Here is a 22,399-nt window from a genome sequence, read left to right as displayed (position 1 = left end):
GGGAATTCCAGGATTTTAATCCAGCGACAGCGAAAGAACGGCAACAGATTTCCAAGTCAGGATGGTGAGTGGCTTGGAGGGGACCTTGTAAGTGTTGGTGTCCCATGTATCTGCGGCCTTTGTCCTTCCAGATGGGTTTGGAAGGTGCTTTCTAAGGATCTTTGGTGAATTTCTGCAGTGCATTTTGTAGATAGTACACACTGCTGCTAATGAGGGTTAGTGGTGGAGGGATAGAATGTTTGTTGTGTGGTGCTAATCAAGAAGGCTGCTTTGTCCTGGACGGCACCAAGCTGTTTCAGTGTTGTTGGAGCTGCACCCATCCAGGGAGTATTCCATCACACTCCTGACTTGTACCTTGTAAATGTTTGACAGAGGCTTTGGGGAGTCAGGTGGTGAGTTACTCGCCGTAGTATTGCTAACTTCTGACCTGTTCTTGTAGCCATTGTGTTTATGTGGCAAGTTGAATTGAGTTTCTGGTCAATGGTAACCTCAAGGATGTTGATAGTGAGGGATTCAGTGATGGTAACATCATTGAATGTCAAGGGGCAGTGGTTAGATTGTTTCTTATTGGAGATGGTCATTGCCCAGCATTTGTGTGGTATGAATGTTACTTGCCACTTGTCAGCCCAAACCTGGGCATTATCCAGATAGTCATGGAGTCAGAGTCATACAGCACAGAAACAGACACTTCAGTTCAATGAGTCCATGCCGACCAACATCCCAAACTAAACTAGTCCGACCTGCCTCCGCTTGGCACATACCTTGCATTTGAGCAGGACTGCTTCAGTATCTGAGGAGTTGCGAATGGTAATAAAGATTGTCGGCAAACATCCCCACTTCTGGCCTTATGATGACAGGAAGGTCATTGATGAAGCAGCTGAAGATGGTTGGGTCGAGGACACTACCCTGAAGAACGCCTGCAGAGATGTCTTGGAGCTGCGTTGACTGACATCCAACAGCCACAACAATCCTCCTACGTGCTAGGTATGACTCCAACCAGCAGAATGTCCCTCTGATCCCCATCGATCACAGTTTTGCTAGGGTTCCTTGATGCTACACTTGGTCGAATGTGGCCTTGATGTCAAGGGCTATCACACTTACCTCACCTCTGGAATTCAGCTTTTTTTGTCTACATTTGAACCAAGGCTGTAATGAGGTCAGGAGCTGAGTCACCCTGGCAGGATCCAAACTGGGCGTCACTGAGCAGGTTATTGCTGAGCTGGTACTGATTGATAGCACGATTGATGACACCTTCCATCACTTTACTGATGATCAAGAATAGATTGATGGATGTGGGGTGCATGTCGTCATTGCCTGGGAAGCATGCCCTGAAACACTGATGGTTTGTCTCCAAGATGGATGAACAAGCGGTGAGGTGGGAAGCCCCAGGTGCACCCTCTGACTTTCAAGTTGGGAATTGTCAGTGTCTGAGTTTCGTTCTGGACTACGGCAGAAGGGGAGCCTGTATATTAACGAGGTGAGATTCAGTGTTAATGATGGTGATAGTGATCAATAATCCCCATTAATTGACCTATCACTGCTCACTAGCCAGACTCTCATCTCGAGATCCAGAACTCTGTTGGAAAGTGGGACTTCTTGTTCTTAACGTCAAGAAAGCCATCACTCAACTAGTCATGCAATTCTCCCCATTTCTCACCAGAGCTCATGTCATTTAGAGTCTGGTAAGATTTCACTCATGTTGTTCAAATGTGAGCATTATGGAGGCAATCTAAAATGATACTTACAGACAAAAAGGCATACAGAGGAATTGCAGCTTACATTATTGCATTAGTAGAGTCCAAATAAAATGTTAAGAATGAACATCACTGAGACAAAACATTGAAGTTCATAGTTATCCAAAAACTGATTTGATTTAGGTCACACTGGGGAAAATTGGAGCCTATCACTGTTCATGGCTCTAGGAGGTAGCACACATGTGGTAGTACATGTGGCACAACAGTCTGGGCTCTGTGGGGAGCAGACTGGCGCAGCTGACTGAACAGCCAATGGGGAGATCAATTTGGTGCCAACAGCACTCTGTTTGATCTCTGGTGGACAGGAGCTGCCTCCTTGCCTTACCCATGGTGAAGGTTCTGGAGGTCATGGCGCTGTGGATCAAACTTGCTGTCAGGCAGAGAACTGCAGGGAAAATTTACTGAGAAGCTAAATGCATTTACTGTCCATTTAGAATTTGCTTTCACTACTCCCAAGACAGAAAGAAAATGAGCTTGCCTATGTGGTATATTTATGATTCACTCATTTAAAATGGGTCATTTGTGGGCCTTTGTTGTAGCCCAGAATTCCAAGTTCAGATTCAAGTTTAATACCACAATCTAGATTTTCAACGTTTGCAAGATTTTCTACACTAATTGCACAATGCACTGTGACTGGACAGTAACCGTGAAACCCGAGTCTGTTTCAAGTCCTTAAATCTCACTGAGGAATGCTTACGAAAATGCTTTCAGCATGTCTCATTGGCTGCACTTCACAAATGCATCATGGTAAATACATTCTACAGCTCTCCTCATTCTGAGATGCCACCGTTACCTATTTTTCTGGTTTTAATTAAAAATAATGGGGTGGATTGCTAAGAGTGGCTTTCTACCTGTACAAGTGTTTCTCAAAGATATTCCATGAAAAATGTGACAAATTGTATTTCAAAGGCTTATCTGAAGTAAAAATTAAAGTTTTGAATAAAAGTTTAGATTTAAATTAAATAGCTTTACGAAAGTCCTTGATTGCAGGGCAAGCTACAAGAAATAATATTCACTGCATAACAAAAAACAGAAAGAACTGCAGATGCTGACAAAAATCTGAAACAAAAACAGAAATTGCTGGAAAATCTCAGCAGGTCTGGCAGCACCTGTGGAAAGAAATCAGAGTTAATGTTTCGGGTCCAATGACCCTTCTTCTGAACCCCCTCAGAACCCTTCTTCTGAAGTAGGGTCACTGGACCCAAAATGTTAACTCTGATTTCACTCCACAGATGCTGCCAGACCTGCTGAGATTTTCCAGCAATTTCTGTTTTTGTTTCAGTAATAACATTCTCTTTGCCTAATGCAAAGGTTACTTTGTGCTATAACTCTTGCATCGTCCCAGCAGTTTTGAATCCCAGCAAAGAACTCCAAACATTGTTCAAAACATAATTCTTCCATTGCAAATGGGCACTACTGCATGGATGGCTATTTCAGATTGGAAAATATAACATAAGTATGATTTAGTTTGTCCATATTGACAAGTAAATGGAACGGTACTTTACAGTTGACAATCTGCAGTTATGTCCTAGAGTTGTCAAGAGATCAAAAACACATCAGGGAACCCAGGGTTATTTACAAATATCACATAGTGCTCAAAGATAGCAGCCTTCTCATCAATCACATCTGGCTAGCCTTACACAAGGATTCATCCATTATGTACAAGTGACCAATGAGCAGCATGGATGCTAACATGTAGCAACCTATGACAAACATAACAGCCTGACCAATCAAGTAAGATACTGCCCATGTTTCCATCCTCCATCATGGACAACCATCTCTTTCGCCTGTTGAATGTTGAAGCTGATCAGTTTTTCTTTGGAGCTCCTTTTGGAGCAAATTTTATATGGCTTACCGGCAAAACTGTCCGACTCAATAATACTGAGGGCTCTTATCACCATTATTATGTGGAAAGAGATCAGTCTGATCATTGTTCTCAGGCTATGAACCTTTTATTCAAATCATACAAAAAGCAACCAACGCAGGACAATAATCGAAAATTTTAAAGCTACTAATGTAGAAAAGCTAGTTCAAGTATATATTTTTCAAATTTCTCTGCTGAATATCAATAGCATCTCAGACACCACACCACGGCTACCACTGAATATGAAATGGTAGCAGATAGTGTAGTGTAGGATAGTGGGTTAGACACTGGCACTTCAGCTTGGACAGCTTGATTCAAATATAATTCAAACTGATGATATGAATGACTCCTCTTTCTGCTGGTTCTCATGTTTCTACATGAAATGGATATATTTAATGGGCCTCAAACCAGCCTACTGTATAAAAACGAACAATTGATCATTTCCCCAATAATGACTTGAGTTCAAAGAAAAAGAAATTAATGCTGGACAGATCAAACAGAATTTATTCTACATTAATGGCACCATGTTTGATGTTGAATTTTGTTGTGTGGCAGTGTATCCCTGAAAAGAAAATGTTCCATTGTTCAAGTCCCTCAACACCTCACTCTAGTGAACACAAAAAAAAATCAATGCATGAGCAGCAATGCTACAATACCAAAAATAAATAATGAGCTGCATTATCAACCTGACAGTTCATTTTGCCTTAATATCTGATTTTTTTCACTTGGAACATGAGTTGGTATAACTATAGTATTCTAATATATTGCATGACAGAATCTCCTTTCTACTGTTACGTCACTATTCTCTTTGCTGTTCTTTCCCTATGTTGCTTAACGTTAAGAAAATAAAAATAATGTTTATATGATATCAAATAGCTGACTTTGAATCAGTAATTCAATCTGTGTTTAGACATTCATAAACTACATACATCATTCCTAAGGATTATTGTATGTTCAAGTTCATTAATTAACTTGCTAGGATATATCTTGCTGTCAACCAACACTTAGTTTGTGATCTTACTATCTTCAAACAACTGGCATTTAAACAAGAGATTTCACCAATCTTGTACTGTCTGCCTTAAATGCAGCAGGAATGTAAACTTTTAAACATCCCCAGCATTGACTCACTTCTAATGCAGAACTTCATTTGATTCTCAATAGGTGTGGCAGCATCTGCAGAGAGAAGACAGTTAACCTTTCAAGTCCAGTGGCCCTTCTTCAAAATTGGACTTGAAACGTTACCTCTGTCTTCCTCCACTGATGCTGCCAGACCTAAGTTCCTCCAACAATTTGTTTGTTTCAGATCTCCAGCATCCACAGTTCTTTGTTTCATTTATCCATTAGATTTTGCTGGCTGCAGTGCTAATTTAAACAATAATAAACCATTGTGTGCGTAATTTTTCTGTAACACCATACAGAAATAAGACCATACAACATCAATTTTATACTGTGAATTACCAGCATTTAGTGATGTATAAGTAATAAGGGTCCTCCACACAATGAGAATGAAAGTATTACAACACCTGCCCCAAAGTGACTGGAGAAGCTGATTGTTTGATATTGTTTCAAAAGGTTAACAAATGTCTAAAATATTTCAACTCCATGTGCAGGTCTTTAATGTGGATCCATTAGTTAATTAATGCATTAAATTACATTAGATCACACGCTGGGAAACTCTCATTACAGCAATTGGAGATAGCAAGAACTGAAGAAGATGTTGGAGTCAGATACAATACAGTATGGAGCTGGATGAACACAGCAGGCCAGGCAGCATCAGAGGAACAGGCAAGTTGACGTTTCCGGTCAGGACCCTTCTTCAGAAAAATTTGCATTTGTTCAACATTCATTTCCTTTGGTGTCAGAGGATTGTAACTTTAGGTTCTTTGCTGTTTATCTATAGTACTTTAATGAAGATCCCAATCTCAATCAGTTTGCTTATTTAAAACTTTGTCTTCAAAAATAAAGTTTCTAAACCAACTTGCTTTAAATCTTGAATGCTCTAAGTAACTTTTTAAAGCATATTTGAAATTACCATCTTCAATAGAGCATTTGACATAATAAAATGTCATTAAAATTGGGCACTAATTTTTTTTTAAGACGTTTGTCATTCCAATTTGTAAATCTCCCATATTATATCAGTGGCAGGGTACAGTGATATCTCTGGATTGCGTTTGTATTGCAGAAGTTGCAAAGATAGAGATAGCCAGAAGTAAATTTATTAAGATGATGGATGTGTTAACAGGTAAACTCAAGCTTCAAAAAACCAAACACTCTCAATATGCTACATTCTATCCACTTTTACTGTATGCCTCAGAAACATGAGCAGTAAGTAAAGATCTGTGGAATAGAAGCCCTTGAAGTGTGGACACTAAGACAAATGCTAGAAATCCCATACATAGACTATATGTTAAATGAAGAGGTATTTGAGATTGCTAAAGCAAAATGAGCTCTAAGTGTAGGATCCAGAGAATTTAGTATTTTGGCCAATTGATCCAAGCCTAAAAGTTAGAGATCTGTTCTAGAGGGCCAAGTGGAGGGCAGCAGAATGGCAGGTCGATCTAGGTATACTTGAATGACAATGTTACGGAGCGGTTGCCTATATATTGCAGTGGATATGCCAGGATGGTACAGTACAGAGGCATGTCGCATAACACAACACCAGATCTCTGGGCAGGAGTAGCTATAAACAGCAGCAGCTTGCTTACTTCATTAAAGCACTTTTTTAAATGGTGAAAAGAATAAGATATACATCTATTTTATCTTTAACTCAGTACACGGGTCATGCACTTCATTTAAAACTTTCATGGTAACTTTATCCTTACACAGACCTGGTATACCATCTATATTATAAGATCTACCTATAGCTATAACATCCATGATGTCATATTTTACCCTTTGTATTCACCCAGTCTGGAACTTAATAGGAAAAATTACATTATTACTTGTCAGCTTTGAATTGGTAATTGGTAAAACTAAGCTTAATGAGGTAAGTAATTTTGATCAGAGGCTCTTTACTAACCACTGGAATGCTTCTGGTTCACTGTGCTGTTCTCAAAACCGATGGTGCCCCACAGTGACACACAGTGGCAAGAGCTTGAAAGTGCATACAACCAACTTTACACAGGTTTTGTAGCCCAGTTGCGGGGATAGATGCAGGGAGGAATTCAGATGCCACTGGGCACCCATGATCTGGCAAGACCCTTAAAACAGTGGTCGCAGTTTGCAGAGTTAAATGGGACAGACAGGAAATGTATCATAGTCTAAATTAACAACATGGAATACCCTAAACACAATCCATATGCTACTTCACACAACAGCATATCACATGCCAGCCAGGATAGGTGTATCATTTCATGAAAAAAACAAACAAGAACATTATTTTGAAAAAACACTAACTTGGGAACAAACCACAATTGTAAATGATCTGCAGTGAACCCTCCCCTCTACCCTTACCTTTTATAACCTTGAGGAGCTCACAAAGTTCTATATCACTAAGATTGAGGCAATCAAACCAACATTTATACCAACACATCAGTTGTGAAACTGATACCCTTCAAGCTATGCTGCTGTATCCTGTGGTGGAATCCATGAACCACCATTGCTGGGTCAGTTGTAACATACCAACAGAAAGAAACCATAAAGCCTACAGTTCTGATGGTATTCCAGTTGATTCTTCATAGCTGGCAGATATTTGCTCCCATCAAAATTCCATGGATTCATCAATCAAATTTGGCAGGTAAAAGAACCTCCTACTCCAAATACAGGAATATGACGTTGTAAATTACCTTCAAGCAGTGAAATAAATCATGTGCTTGGAACTATCAAAATATTTCCCTCTTTCCATATCAGGGAAATTCTGGATAGGCACACTGCAAATTTGCTAGCTTTCTGTGGCTGAGGAAATCATCCCAAAGATACAGTGATGTCTTAGCCTATCCAAAGGAACCTCCAATAGGAGGAAAAAAATCTTTTAAATCCCACAAACAAACACAGAAATTGCTGGAAAAACTCAGCAGGTCTGGCAGCATTCTGAGGAAGGGTTACCGGACCCGAAATGTTAATTCTGATTTCTCTTCACAGATGCTGCCAGACGCGCTGAGCTGAGTTGGTTTCTGATTTACAGCATTTGCAGTTCTTTCAGTTTTTAAATCCCATGCTTTGAATCTCAACATCTTAACAATGAGGCAGGGAAATAGCCAGAGTGGGAAAGAAAAGGAAGCAAGTCCTAACTTTGAATTCCACGACTTTGTGGGATAATACTGCTCCATTTCCTCAAAGATCTCTGGGTCAAATATCAGCGCCAATTACATGAAGTCCCACAGCAGAGACTCGTAAGACTGAGTAGTCATCCTCGAATTAAAAGACAGATAGTGCCTAACAGCAAATAAGGAGTTTTTGCTGGTTGAAGGGTCAGTCATCAGAGGAGACAGGCCTAAATTAATTGTCAAAAGATTCTTATAGATCCATAGATATATACAGCACAGAAGGGGCGCATTCGGCCCATCATGCCCACACCAGCCCACAAAGATCTGACTGCACCAATCCCATTTACAAGTTTTTGGCCAATAGCCTTGGAGTCAATGGCAATGGAAATGAATATCTAAGTACTATTTCACTGTTATAAGAGTTTCTGGCTCAAACACCGTTTCATGCAGCGAGTGCCAGACTCCCATCGCCCGCTGAATAAAAAACATTCTCCTCGACTCTCTGCTTTGTTGTCTACCTTGTACTTTAAATCTGTGCCCCCTGGCAATTGACTCTCAGCTAATGGAAAAAGAGCCTTCCTTCCTTCTCACCCTATCTATGCCACTTATAATCTTACATACCTCTATCGGCTCCTTTCTCAACATTTACTGATCCAAGGAACACAACCCAACCATATACAATCTTTCCTCATATCTCAGACCCTCTAGCCCATGCAACATTCAAGTAATCTCCTCTACATCTTCTTTAGTGCAATCACATCCTTCCTACAATGTGGTGACCTGAACTGCATACATTACTCCAATTATTACATAACCAGTGTCTTATACAGCTCTACCTTAACCTCACTGTTCTTGATTCCTACAACTCAGTTAATGAAGACATATACCTTCTTAACTCGCTTATCTACCTGTCCTGCTTCTTTGAGGGACCTGTGGTTATACACACCAAGGTCCCTATGATTTTCAGTACTTCCCAGGGTCCTGCCATTCATAGTGTAATTCCTTGCCTGGTTTGCCTTGTTAGCCTTCTCCAAGCTATTGCCATTTGGCCCCCTGTGAGATTCTATAATTGACAAAAAACTAACAGCACTGAATCACATGAAAATACCCTATGGTTTAATGCAGTTTATAAATGTTCCAGATATTATCTCATAAACCTATGCAAACTTTGTTCTCTCAGTTTTCTGAAAAACCTTTGAATTCACAAAATTTCTTGGCTTTCCGGGAACATATTGCACTGGTCAAGTGGGAATGGGGTAATGATTTGGATGGTCAGTCACAATCACTGGTGAAGCAGGGTTGGAGGGCCAAATGGCCTGCTTCTATTCCTATTTTCTATGCTTTCACGTTACTGCTCTTATGCTATATATTCCATACTTTTTGCAAAATAGTGAGATGCACAAGGAATAGTTATAACTAAATGAAACATGTTATCCTCAATAGTAAAAACAGCCATGGTGTGTCTTGCAATATAGTGTGCTTATTACCATTTCTGCTTCAACGTATATAGCAGCACGTGACTCTTAGTGGTCAATTTTGTCTGTTGCACCATGATCTATTTTTCACTTTTCGTCATTCAATCATATCATTTTAAAATTGTGAAATCTGACTAGCTGACGGGCATGTTATTTTAATTCAACATTGCTCTGCCAAAATTGCTAATTGTTTTTTTCCAAGTATGTCTGACCACCAAGGTAGTTCAAAGAAGGAAACCACTCAAAATTTTTACTGCAATATATCACTTTGTGAAGAATCAAGAAACAGTAGAAATTAGCAGTATCTGAGACATATTCGAAAAGCAAGAGCAGACAGTTCGCCTTGCAAAACAAACCCTAGACTGTAAGATCAATGGCTTTGACCTTTCGTGATCTCTTCAATGACATCCACCCTAAACATAGTTCTGCTCATCAGTCTGAAAACAGCAGTATGAAAATACATTCACATTTGCTTAATAGTGTTTAGAGACTTAAAATCAATTAACAAAATGCAACATGCAAGAATGAAAAGAATGTTAGCATGTCAGACTTTACAGCTACATCACTCCTATCCTGAGCCATCAGTTAAAGGATTAACAAATTGAATTCATTTTCAAAATTTTTCATTAGTTAGAATTGACTCAATAAAGTTAATTCATTCAATTACTGGACGGCTAAGCCGCAATAAATAGCCCACACTAGTATTCTAACACAAACAGAATCTGCTGTGAACACCAGAAGGGAGTCTCTTGTATGCCTGACCTTTCGATGTTCCTGTAGGGTTGCAGCTGACGAACACTTCTTATTGCACACAGAGCACATCAGTCTCCTCCGAGAGTTTCCTGTAGCCAGAAGAGAAATACCATCACATTTTAAATCAAGAAGACAGCCAATGACATGCAATTATACAGCATCTCTCATGACCATCTAATGTCTCAAAGGCAGCATAATGAAAGCTCCAAAACACTTGATACACTCTGGATGTCTACAGTTTAATGTTCAATGGAAGTGTAGAATTCCTGAGGTTTTCATGCTAGGTCCAGCACCAATACCTTTAAAACCAGACAGCTAAAGAAGTTCAGAATAAAACAAAAACAGGTATAACTGGTGATGCTGAAAATAAGAAATAAAAACAGAAGCTACTTGAAACACATGCAAGCTAGTCAGCATGTATAATGAGGAAATGATAGATTCTGACATTTTGGAGAGTAGCTTTAGAACATAAAAGCATGTAGGGCATGGTATATGTTGTCACAGAAAATGTCAAGCATCAGCTTCACTGTGTATCCATAGCAATGAAGAAGAAAAAAATGGAACTAGGTGAACATATTGCAGTTGGATATTTTACTTCCCAGTTTTATTGTGCATCATTAAACCTTATGTAAATCACTAAAACTTGTTCTTTCACAAACAGCAGTTTGAAAAACCACCATCGTACTTAAAGAAATTGGCCCAGTGCAGTCTGAAACTGTTCTCTGAATAATTCGACATAATGTTCTTAAACATATCAACAAAAAGTTCCCTGGAAACAGCAAAAATGGCAGAAAACTCCAGAAGACCCCAATATTGAAAACATGGGCCACAAGGAAAACCTGAATGAAAAAGAAATATTCACCTAGCAAGCCAACTCCTTTCATAGAGACACAGATTGTATTTGATGTAAAGAAGCTATTCTTGCCTATTTCTCTAACCTAAAATGTACATCATCAGTCTGTACATTTACCGTACAATATTCAAACATGATAGTTTCAAAACTAGAAACTTTATAAAAGGTTATCTTTTCAAGAAAACCAGATTTTTAAAAATTCTCAACACACCAGGACAAAATGAGAAACGTAAACTATTTAATCACTATCTACCACCTCTGCTTTAATCAACTAAGATGAGAGTGTACCTGATGCATGTTAAACAATTTAATTTAGTTAATTTAGTTAACAGCTGTTATTAACCTAAACTGCAAAGATTACATTTGTTATAAATTATACTGCAATGTTCCTGACTCAAAGATTCCTATAACTTGGGTCTGAAACAAGATCATGAGAAATATGAATATAAGTAGGTCATTTTGCCCATCAAGCCTTCTCTGGCCTTCAATAAGATTTTGACTAATTGATTATAACTCTTCTTTCCCCACTTTCCTACATGCCCACTACTCACCCATCCACCCATAAGACCCATCTCCCTTATTGCTAATGGTTTCTAATTCAGCCTGGAATGTATTCAATGACCCAGCCTCCACTGTTGATTCGAGAACATCTTCCAATCACAAATGACCCTCTGAGGGAGTAAAGTCCTCCTCATCCCCATCTTAAATCAGAGACCCGCTATTTTTAATGTGTTCATCCAGTTCTAGACTTTCTCATAGAGGAAGCATTGTATCAGTATCTAGATACACCTAGGTCTCATCCTGGAAGAATGGGTTGTTATCTTTCCTCAGTTTATCGAAATATCTGTCAAACCTTGAGATATTTGAAAGAATATAACTGACAGTATTTACAACGCAAGTCTGAGGGCTCTTGTATGGTCCCTACCTCCAGGCCAAAATGTTGGGTTCAAGCCCCATGTGCTCCAGAGGTGTACCATAACGTCCCTTAACAGGTTGATTAAAAATATCTGTAATAAAAGTTGGCAGCTTCTTTAAAAGCAAACATGTCAGTAATGCTGCTCAAATCAAAATATACTGCAGTGAGATTGTTCAGTTATATTAGTTTGAAAATAATGCTATAGCTCACATGTCATCATTCAGCTGGACTGACAGGATCATTATAAACTTAACAATAGAAGTAAATGTTAACACGTCCAGGCATGTCACCATTGTCAATGTAGAATTTTACTACTGTCACTTAGTTATTTTGATACACAGAGCAAGGAATCTTTTATCAAACTCTGCATCTAATTCAGCAATAAGAATTTTCACTTCACTTAAAAGGAGAAACTGCATACAATCAAAACAATGGATTGTTCCAAATCAAATAAATAATCTATTTTGTGACAGCAGATTTTGCAGCGTTTGAAAAGTACAAATTGTGCTAACTACGTAAAAGATTCAGTAGAGTCACAACAAAACCTGGAATTATTTAGATAGGTTATTTAAACTCTAATGAATAAATGATAGGATCATAAACTGTAAGAAAACAGAACAGGTCTTTCTCCATGAGCCACCTAATCTAATCAACAGCAAGCAAAGAATGCATTCAGTAAAGCATATACTCTACCATGCTGTATTAATTCAAAGACATTATAATTACGCAGCTCCACCTTGATGCGTTCCTAGCCTTGTTGTAACAAAAAATTTGAAAACAATAAATCTCTTTAAAGTTTGAGAAGATTTGTAGCTCGGGTTGTGAATGAGGTTGTAGACATGCTCACCAAGCTGGTGAATTTGGTTGCAAACATTTCGTCACCCTGCTAGGTAACATCATCAGTGCCCCTCTGGTGAAGCGTTGGTGTTCTGTCCCGCTTGTTATTTATATGCCTTGGTTTGCTGGGGTGGTTGGCTCTGTTTCTGTTCTCAGTGGTTTGTACACAGGGTCTAATTCAATGTCTTCGTTGAAGGAGTTCCAATTGGAATACCAGGCCTCCAGGAATTCCCTGGCGTGCCTCTGTTTGGCTTGTGCTGTTATGGATGTACTGTCCCAGTCGAATTCGTGTCCCTCGTTGTCAGTGTGTAGTGAGACAAGTGAGAATTGGTCGTGTCTCTTGGTGGCTAATTGGTGTTCATGTATCCGTATCGTCAATTTTCTTCCAGTTTGGCCTATGTAGTGTTTCTCACAGTCCTTGCATGGTATTTTGTATATTACATTGTATATTATTTGCTGGTTTTGGGTAGGAGATCCTTTCTGTTCATCAGTAGCTGTCATTAGGTGGTTGTCAGTTTGTGAGCTACTCTGATACCTAGGGGTCTGAATAATCTTGTGGTCATCTCTGATATGTCCTTGATGTATGGTCAGGTGATTTGAGAGTCTGGTCGTGTTGTGTCTTCCTGTTGTGGTCTGTCTCGGAGGTAATGGCGGATTGTGCTTTTTGGGTATCCATTCCTTTTGAAAACTCCATATAGGTGTTCCTGTTCTGCTTTGCGTAGTTCCGGGTTGCTGTAATGTGTTGTGGCTGATGCAGCTCTGTTTGTGGGCATTGGGGTGGTTGCTAGTGTAATTGAGTATCTGGTCCATATGAAATATCCATTAGTTATTGAGTTATATCGCAAACAAACTGACAAACAGAATAACAGGGATGAAAACAATAGGGAGAATTTTCCAGGACTGCCTGAAGCTTTTAGAAAGGCAGATACAGTAATTTAATAAAATAGCAGGAAAAGTTTATGTTTCCCATCGGTGGGTTAAACATTTGCTGTTAAGTTCTCAGAAGCTTTCTGGCAGGTTTCCCTGACAATAATCGAAGGGAACCAGTGTTGCATTGATTAGCATGTCATGAATACTCAATAACACTTCAAGCCACTAGAATCACATCCATAGGTGCAATCTTGTTATCCAAAAACAGTAAACTTGTCTGTCCACAAACCAACATATATGAAGTATGAACCTGACCACTGGTCATTGTCCTGCAAGCTCTATTGAGTATGAGTGTATTTATTAACTTGGCTCCTCCACTCAAAACAAACCTACATTTGGCACAAACTCTTGATACGGTCTTAAAATAAAAGCAAAGTTCTGCCACACATAGAGAAGCAAAACAGATAAAGGGCAGAATTTTAAAAGGGTCTGCGAGACGTGGGCTGCAGCAAGATGCATGGCAAAATGGGACAGGAAGTCCAGCAAGACCTATCATGATATTGGGAGTATCTAGCTTCATCTTTTAGGCTTTGTTCCTCACTAGGCAGCAGTGAGATGCCAAACAAGGTGCATTACTTCTTGTTAAAAATCTTAATAATGTTACAACTTGCCTTATTAATATTCAGCTTTTTATTTTACCAAATGTGCCAAACAACTAAACATCGATAATTCTGTAGAAAATGCAGACTTGCATTGCAGGGAGCAGCAGCAAATAGCACTGAAAAGCTGCAGAGACATTTTGCGCACAGGGCCAAGCTCCCAGCTGCCAGGATGCATCTTGGCCTGCTGTGTTCATCCAGCCCTGCACCTTGTTGTCTCTGCATCTCAGGGCTACTCGCTTGCTCTCATAGCACTCACCTCACTTAGTGTTGACCTGCATGCTCACAGTATCCATCCCTAGCCTTGCTGTGCCTTGTCTATTAGCACAAGTGCTTCAGCCAGAGCCAAAGGTTGTCAACATTCCTGTATGAACATGCTCTTTTGCACCGACATACAGACAGGCTGCTTGTCATGCTGCGTTGCCTGCCATCACTTGCCTTTCTTTAGATGCAAAATGCAACAGAAAAATGGATGGGTCAATGCCCAGTTTGGTCAAGTTGATGTCTGTTTGATGGACAAAAGTGTGCAATCGACATTTGCTGAATGCTAGGACATTGAAGGGGCAAATACATGAAACATGAGTTTGCAAACTGCAGCTACATTTCAGTTCCAAACATTTCTTCACACATATGCAATGCATGTGGAGTAAATGTGTTTGGGCTTCAAATGTTGCTCAAAAGTAGTTTGCACCATGCTGTTGGTACGAGTTAAACTAACACTGTCATCTTAGTGATGCAGTAAATAACGGCAATAAGTTAAAAGGAGGTGAGCAATGAGCAAATGTGGCCCATCATTTGTGAAAATTCCAAGGCTGCAGTGGGATGAAGGAATTTTCACTGCATCATATGCCATGTGTGTATAACAATGTAGTTTTGTTTTATTAATTCATGGGATGAGGGCGTCACTGGCTAGGCCAACATTTATTGCGCATCCCTAATTGCCCTGGGAACAGTTAAGAGTCAGCCACTGCTGTGGATTTGCAGTTACATGTAATCCAAACCAGGTAAGGATGGAAGTTTCCTTCCTTAAAGGACATTAGTGAATCAGATGGTTTTTTTCCAACAATCAACAATGGATCATGGTCATTATTAGACACTTAAATCCAGATTTTTAATGAATGCAATGGAAAGTGGAATCAATGAAGTAGGTCTGGGATGGAAAAGGGTTTGGAGTACAGCAGACAGACACTGCTATTTGATGTAATGTGTTGGTTACTTAGCCGATTCAGCACCTTCACCCAGTTGGCGAGCATGCTGCACCCAAGGCCATGGTGGAGCAGACAATAGGGCTGCTGAGGGTTCTGGTTCCACAGCTTGGACTGGTCTGAGGTAGCACTCAATATAATCCATCCAGACTGAGTGTGCCAAGTCATCCTAGCATGCTGTGCTCCGTCCAATTGGAACAGACAATGAGCTGATGCGCTGGATGTTGAAGAACTGGGAAAAGGGGAGCAATCTTCTGAGGAAGAGGACAAGGACACAGGGGAGAAGGTAGCTGTTCTTATCCATGTCAGAGTTCTGCTTTAAGCCTGACAAGATCTCATTGACACCCAGTTCCAGTCGATAAGAGCTGGTTGCAGTAGACCATCACGAATGGTCAAGGCCAAGATGTCAACATTTAGATTGCATTGTGGATATGAACTGCAGCCTATGGTTCATCTCCTTGGTGTTCCTTTTCGCTGGCTGCAAATAAAAGCTTACGTTCGGACATGTCTGCCTGTCTGTGCTCTCCTCTACCAGACAATGACAAGATACAGGTGACCACTGGGTATTGGGGAAAGAGTTACAAGGACTCAGTGAAGCCCGTCAGACAGGATGTATCTAGGGACGGGTAAAGTGTATGCCCTGGTTGTTCAATCATGATGAAGGTGAGAGAATGGACTTGTAGGTACAAGGAGGTGTCGTCCATGCCCACCATTTTCCAATGAGCAGTACAGCTTAATGGCTGCAGTGCCATTACATTGCTAGTAACGGGCAATGCCAGAATGCCAATGCTCATCTGGGTATGTGGTGGCCTTACATAGTTGGCACAGTTGCAAAGGATGCTGATCTTTTGGCAGCTTCCCAATGAATGGCGAATTGTTCTTGGAATGCCAAGTGATAAAATGAGGTCAGAATCAGACATGAAAGATGCCACAGGGTTGCGTTAGGTGGACATTGAGGTGTATTTGGTAAGTAACATGAGAAATCTCGGTGGGTCTTGAGGCAAGGATCCCTCCAAAAATCTCGAATGGAATCATAGAATCCCTACAATGTGAAAGCAGGCCATTCAGTCCAACGAGTCCACACTGACCCTCCGAAGAGCGTCCCATCCAGATCCACCCCCTACCCTGTCCCTGTAACCCTGCACTTCCCATGGCCAATCCACCTAGCGTACGCATGCTTGGACACCATGGGCAATTTAGCATGGCCAATCCACCTAACCTGCACATCTTTGGACTGTGGGAGGAAACTGGAGCACCCAGAGAAAACCCTCGCAGACGCAGCTGAGATGCGCAAACTCCACACTGACACCTGAGGGTGGAATCAAACCTGGGTCCCTCATGCTGTGAGGCAGCAGTACTAACCACTGAGCAACCCTGCTGCCCCAGCTGACACACAAAATATCATAAGATTCAGTCCAAAAGCAAAACGTGCACAAAGCAAAATAGTTTCTCATTAATAGTTCTCGGTATTGTTACTCACAAGTTGGATTAGATGTGCTCTCAGATTCAACCAGCTGAGAATGTTTAGCTATACGTAATGCAAAAATATAATTTGATTCACTTGGATAATTAATATATTTTGTTCATTAATTACGTCCAGCAGATCCAATTTTCAGGCAAGCAACAACGCCAACAAATGTAAAACATCAAGTATATCATATTAGTGTTGCTTAGAGTTCATTACCACCCACAAAAATGTCAGCAACCCACCCACTTTTAAATCAAATACATTTGCTTTTGGAATCCTGTGGCTTAGTCTGCAAAAATACAGTATTTCATTTTAATCCTACATCAATGCAACAAATAAAAAAAATTGAAGAGTTAGCAACTAAAAGAAATCTGATAGAAAGACAAAACTGATCATTTACAAGCTGTTTCTATGCAGCTTGTTTTTCCTCAATTTACTTGTTCAATTCCTGTAAGTCATTGGCCAAACATAAGAATGAAATTCCACAAACCAACGAATCAAAAGGAACACTTACAACAACAAAAGACCGTTCCGATGTCACTCAGAATATATGCCGTGATTTAATTAGGAACCTATTAATATTGAATACATATTTTGTTTAATCTCAATTTAGTAATAATATCCATTGCTTAAATCAGCTTGGTCCTGCCACTGCCATTAATCATGACACTCTTGGTATACCTAGATATTACATCTTAGGTTGTAGGTCAGTTACCAGATGTATTTCACTTCCTGTTCCTAGCTGGTTCAAGGAGTGAAGGAACATGTTGCTAAGTGGTAAGACCTGCTTATAGTACAAGAACTAATGAGCATATATTTCATACTCCCCTATTCATTTTACATCAAACATGCAACAATTACTGCAAGTGCTGGACTCCACCATTTCACTTACATCAACCGCTATACAAAGATGCTCCTGACTACTGTGTTATTTCTAAAAAATTGAATTCTTGTTAAACATTAAGAAAACAATACCAGTGAGCTAACTGTGTTTATTAGGGAATTGCAGTGAACTCTATTGACAGGAATGAAAAACATTTCAATTAGGTCAGTGAAGTCAAGACCAGTCAAGCCATTTTCTCTTTGAAGCTTCCTATTCGTATATGGAGGAAGAGTGTTGGCCACTTAATTCTTCAAAATAAGGAGCACCAGAATAGGAATTAAATACAAACATTTAAATGCACACATAACATTATTTGTACTTTTAGTACAACATTTCTCATCAAGGAAAGCAACATTTGAAAAAAATCCAGAATCAGAAGTTAAGAAACACTTTTTTCTAATTGCATCTTCATACTGACATGATCAAGGACAGAAATTCCTCCTCCCTGGAGAGGCCTGAGTGTTCACAAGAAAGTTGGGAAAATACGGAGACATAGGAAAAAAAAAAATCAGAATCTCAATATTGAAAAATATTTTGCAATTTTTGCCTTAAGCCCTTAAATAATGACTTCAGAATTTTGCCAACGAGTGGTTATTACCTTATTCTTTATATTAGCACCTCATTAAACCCCAGTTCGCCTTATTCATGCATTATTTCCAATTCTCTTCTCCTTTCCTAAGACACAAGACTGCAAAAATTCCTGACATGCCAATCAGAATGGGAACCAGGTAGTTGCAGCTCACTGACTGTTTGGCCTGGCCATCATCCATTTGTTTATTCACCATAACATGCCTGCATGCCCTACAGCCACCATCCTGCTCAAACCTCCACCACACAAGTTGGCATCAGCAAGCCACCAACCTTACCTGCTCTCTCTCACGTCACTTCAGCCTGACAACATTTTACTTTGGGACTTGAAAGTGCATGCTCCCGCTAGATTGCTTGGTATGTTTTCTTAGCACTCGCTCACCTTTCACTTAACTAGAGGCTCTGTCTACTTCACATTGCTTTTGTATCACATACTAACTTATGGGCTGTCAAACTTCGTGTGGCTCACATTGCATTTTTTATTTAAGTACACAGGGTTTTTGGTGCACAGTTATAGACTACCAGCCTCAGTGGCTTCCAATGCTTTTTAACACAGGGATAAGCAGGCAGCTTGTCACGATGGGGAGTACTGAACAGTCAAGGTGGAAGACATGTTGCCGTGTTGCACCGTGCTACATCAATGTCATGCCTGCAGCATACACCAGCAATTTATGCAGCAAACACACTGCAAATTGTTATCTGCGAAACTTAAAGTGAAGAAGTCATTAGCGAGGTAAAGGAGGCAACAGGCAGCAAGGATACCACCACAGTAAGTCAAAAGCCATATCTTATTCTAGCCCAGGGGATTGACCATTGTCGGCCTGCCATTTGGTGCCACTAGAGTCCAATGACCTGTGTTTTGCAATCCAGCAACTGGGCTACAGTTGGTCCTGTAGGTCAACTACAATCAGTCCAGGAATTACAGGTAGAACCGTTGAGTTGTTATGGAGACTTCAGTCTGGGGGCTGGGCCATAGTCAGTCAGAGCTTTTCTGCTAAGTTAATCCAGGGAAGTCTGGGGGCATCCACGATCAATAGTGCTCAGGGGATTGTCCAAGGAGTTCCGTGGAAATCAAGTCTGGGAATGGGTCTCATGGGTCACAGAAAATGGGAAAAATGATAAGGGCTAATTTTAGAGGGAACTTCGTTGAGGAAGGGATTGTGAGCTCAGGGAGGGTGGATTTCTCAAACGTCATGGTCACTCTACCCTCCATATGGGGAGGGTGATGAGCCATCAAGAGTATAGCAATTTGCAATATCATGGGCTCTAGGGGTCAGTTGGACATGTTAACTGTAACATAAATGGGCTCATGTGATGGAAAGCTGAAAGGTCATAGAGGCCACATTGACGGCAACACCAAAGGGAACATGAAGCACAGTGTGAAATTCTTACATCACAGACAGAGTCTGTTAGTCACTCACAAGAACACGAAGGTGAAAACTTTTAGCTTGTCGATCAAATATCAACCACACAATAAGGTTGACACCACATTCAAAGTGGCCAGAGGAAGTTACTGCTCTTTTCATCTTGGTACTGGAGGCCCTGCTAGAAGCAACTGCAGTAATCATGCCTCCACTGATCTAGGAACTTCACCTGACTGGCTTTAATTTGCTCTTTCTGAGCAGGATATTTATTGTCTAAGAACGCACATTCCAAATCTTGACCTCAAGCAATCAGGAACAGCAAATTGTGTGTACTAATTCTCTCCTGGTCATGTCAGTAAAGCAACTATCATGTGAGCAAATCACTTAAAAACAGAACCTGAAGTTTCCATTTCCCAAACACATTCCATAGCTAGCACTGGAAGAGATGCTTCACAGCTGCCAGACTTTCAGACTGAAACGTAAATATGCAAGGACGTGGCCTGTGATATAGGGCGGATGCCAGGGTAGGGTGCTGTTACATGGCTTACTGGCTGAAATCTACTCCTGATGAGGTTTGAACAGTGTGGCTATGTGATGTACACTGGATAAGGTCACACATCACAGTGTCATTAATGGAGGCATGACAGTGATGTCATTGAGAAGCCTCTATTCCACACTGTGTGAGGTGTAACATAAGGCTTCACTACGGTGGATGTGAGTGTTCCTTCAATGAACTTATTATCTTTCCTAAATTCCCTACAGGTTATCTGCTCAAGGATCTCACGTAACCAGATCTGACAGCAAAAATTACACTAGGTTAGATAAGAGTGCAAGTGAACATATATTTACAAAAGTGACAGGTCATCGCCAGTGTTACATCACCCATGCCCTCGTTGTGACCTCAGTAAACTTTCATCTTCTTCTGCCTCCCACTTTGTCCAAGTGCAGTCCTAACTTCTGTAGCTGGGGTGGAAGTAGTTAGCACTGTCAACCTGGAACACTTCAGCTGGTGTCCTGTAATGGAGGGCCCGGCCTGCTGAGTCTCTTGCCCAAATGCAGGCTCACTCTTGAATTACTGCAGGCTTTGTAATCACAGGTGAAGGGCAGGCAGGGGGTTTTGCCAATTACAAAAATTCTTGAGAAGAAGCTTCTAGGGGTCATCTGTGCTGCTCATCCTCTCTGTGAGTGTCTACTATAATCACCATGCCACACTGAGCGTTAGGAGCTTCCTGAGATGGGGGCAAGGGTCACTCACTCTTAAGTAGATAAGAACCAGGAGCAAGAGTAGGCCATCTGGCCCTTCGAGCCTGCTCTGCTATTCAATAAGATCATTGCTGACCTTTTTGTGGCCTCAGTTCCACTTGCCCACCCTCTCACTGTAACCCTTAAGTCCCTTACCATTCAAAAAATTATCTGTCTTTTAATGTGGAAGACTCAACCGCCTCATCTCATTACTGAGGTCAAGCACATAAGGTTAAAGCAATGGAATGCAGGTCCAGGCATATATTCAGCACACACTGAGGTTGCTGAACCTGGCTCTCCATGGTGATGGTGGTCAGCCTGTCCATGGAGACAGAACCAGCATGGTATTGGAAATGTCAGTGAACTCCTCCATTTGATTCAGTTTACTGAGTGTCTTGCACAAACCTGATTGCTGTTCTGTGCCTAGTTGTGCATTACGGTGAAGGTATTAATGGGGAAAGACAATTGAGAGCACCTTCTGCCTGGTGCTAAGCAGGTTTCCGGTCTCTAGTTTCGGAGTTTCAGAGACCTGCAGTGTTTCTTCCTTGACCAGATACAGAGGCATGTAAGTGATGTGCCCACACTTTGTCTCCTGTGACTAATCTTGGAGCTGGTGAGGAGGTAAAAACATTTTTGGCACATTCTCTGAGGGTTCAGTGGGTTCCTCTACGCAGATAGTGGTAGAGCTGAGTGTGCGGTCATCTTTGTGAAGGTTTGATGGGTGCTGCTAGTATCTGTACAAGAGAAGAGTTGTCTAAGTGGAATGAAAGCATGTGCAGATTAAGAATGGGTTAGGACTAGAGTGAATGAGAGAGCAGCGTATCACTGCACAATGAAGCTGACTGCGTTGGTTGGCTTCCAAGATCTCCCAGTCCCAACTCTTCACATGAAGAGAGGAATACCCACGATACCCACAATACCCATGAACACACTGCCAATCAGAGCTTTCAAGGTGGCACAGAAGATCACTGACCTTTTTCCTGCACTGCTGAGCATCCTGTCTGTCATGGAACACAACACTGAGCCAGGCTGCCAGCGGGTTCCAGGCTGGCTTGGTCCAATGGCATGACCTCCTGCAGTGGTCTGCAGGGAAAAGCATAGTCCTCCTCCGCAATGTGTCACCCACCAGGACCTCCATCTTAAGCAGGGTGCCGTAACGGTGGGGCACCACTGCGCCAGGATCAGTTCCTGGCTCACATGCTCTGAATTGGTGTGCAAGTAGGATTTTTTTTTAAAAAACGGCACTATTGACGTGAACACTAAAAGGGTCTTCTGCCTTCCCTGCCCCTCGATTCCATGACAAGGGCACTGAACAGCCGGTTATGTAGTTAGTGAATGAAGAGTGGAGGAATGCGAGGGAAAAGATGCTCTGAGCCATGTCAGACCAAGCATCACAAAATACTTTAACTGCCAATGGGAAAATTCCACCCCAGTTCCTTTCCTGTTAATCTCACTGTACCTTG

At 40.9% G+C, this 22,399-nt stretch overlaps 1 protein-coding gene across 4 annotated transcripts in view; it reads right to left on the bottom strand.

The window, feature by feature from the left end:
• Positions 1 to 22,399, bottom strand: part of prdm5 (PR domain containing 5) — a 303,364-nt gene that overhangs the window by 206,031 nt on the left and 74,934 nt on the right. For all 4 annotated transcript variants that reach the window (XM_048600193.1, XM_048600197.1, XM_048600207.1 and 1 more), the window contains one exon: positions 10,061 to 10,140. In XM_048600193.1, the coding sequence (XP_048456150.1) occupies positions 10,061 to 10,140 (80 nt within the window). The remainder of the gene's footprint in view (positions 1 to 10,060; positions 10,141 to 22,399) is intronic.

This window comes from Rhincodon typus, chromosome 1, assembly GCF_021869965.1.
Source record: "Rhincodon typus isolate 14 chromosome 1, sRhiTyp1.1, whole genome shotgun sequence".
NCBI lineage: Eukaryota > Metazoa > Chordata > Chondrichthyes > Orectolobiformes > Rhincodontidae > Rhincodon > Rhincodon typus.
The sequence above is the reverse complement of the archived record's forward strand: the minus strand, read 5'-3'. Positions and strand labels throughout refer to the sequence as shown.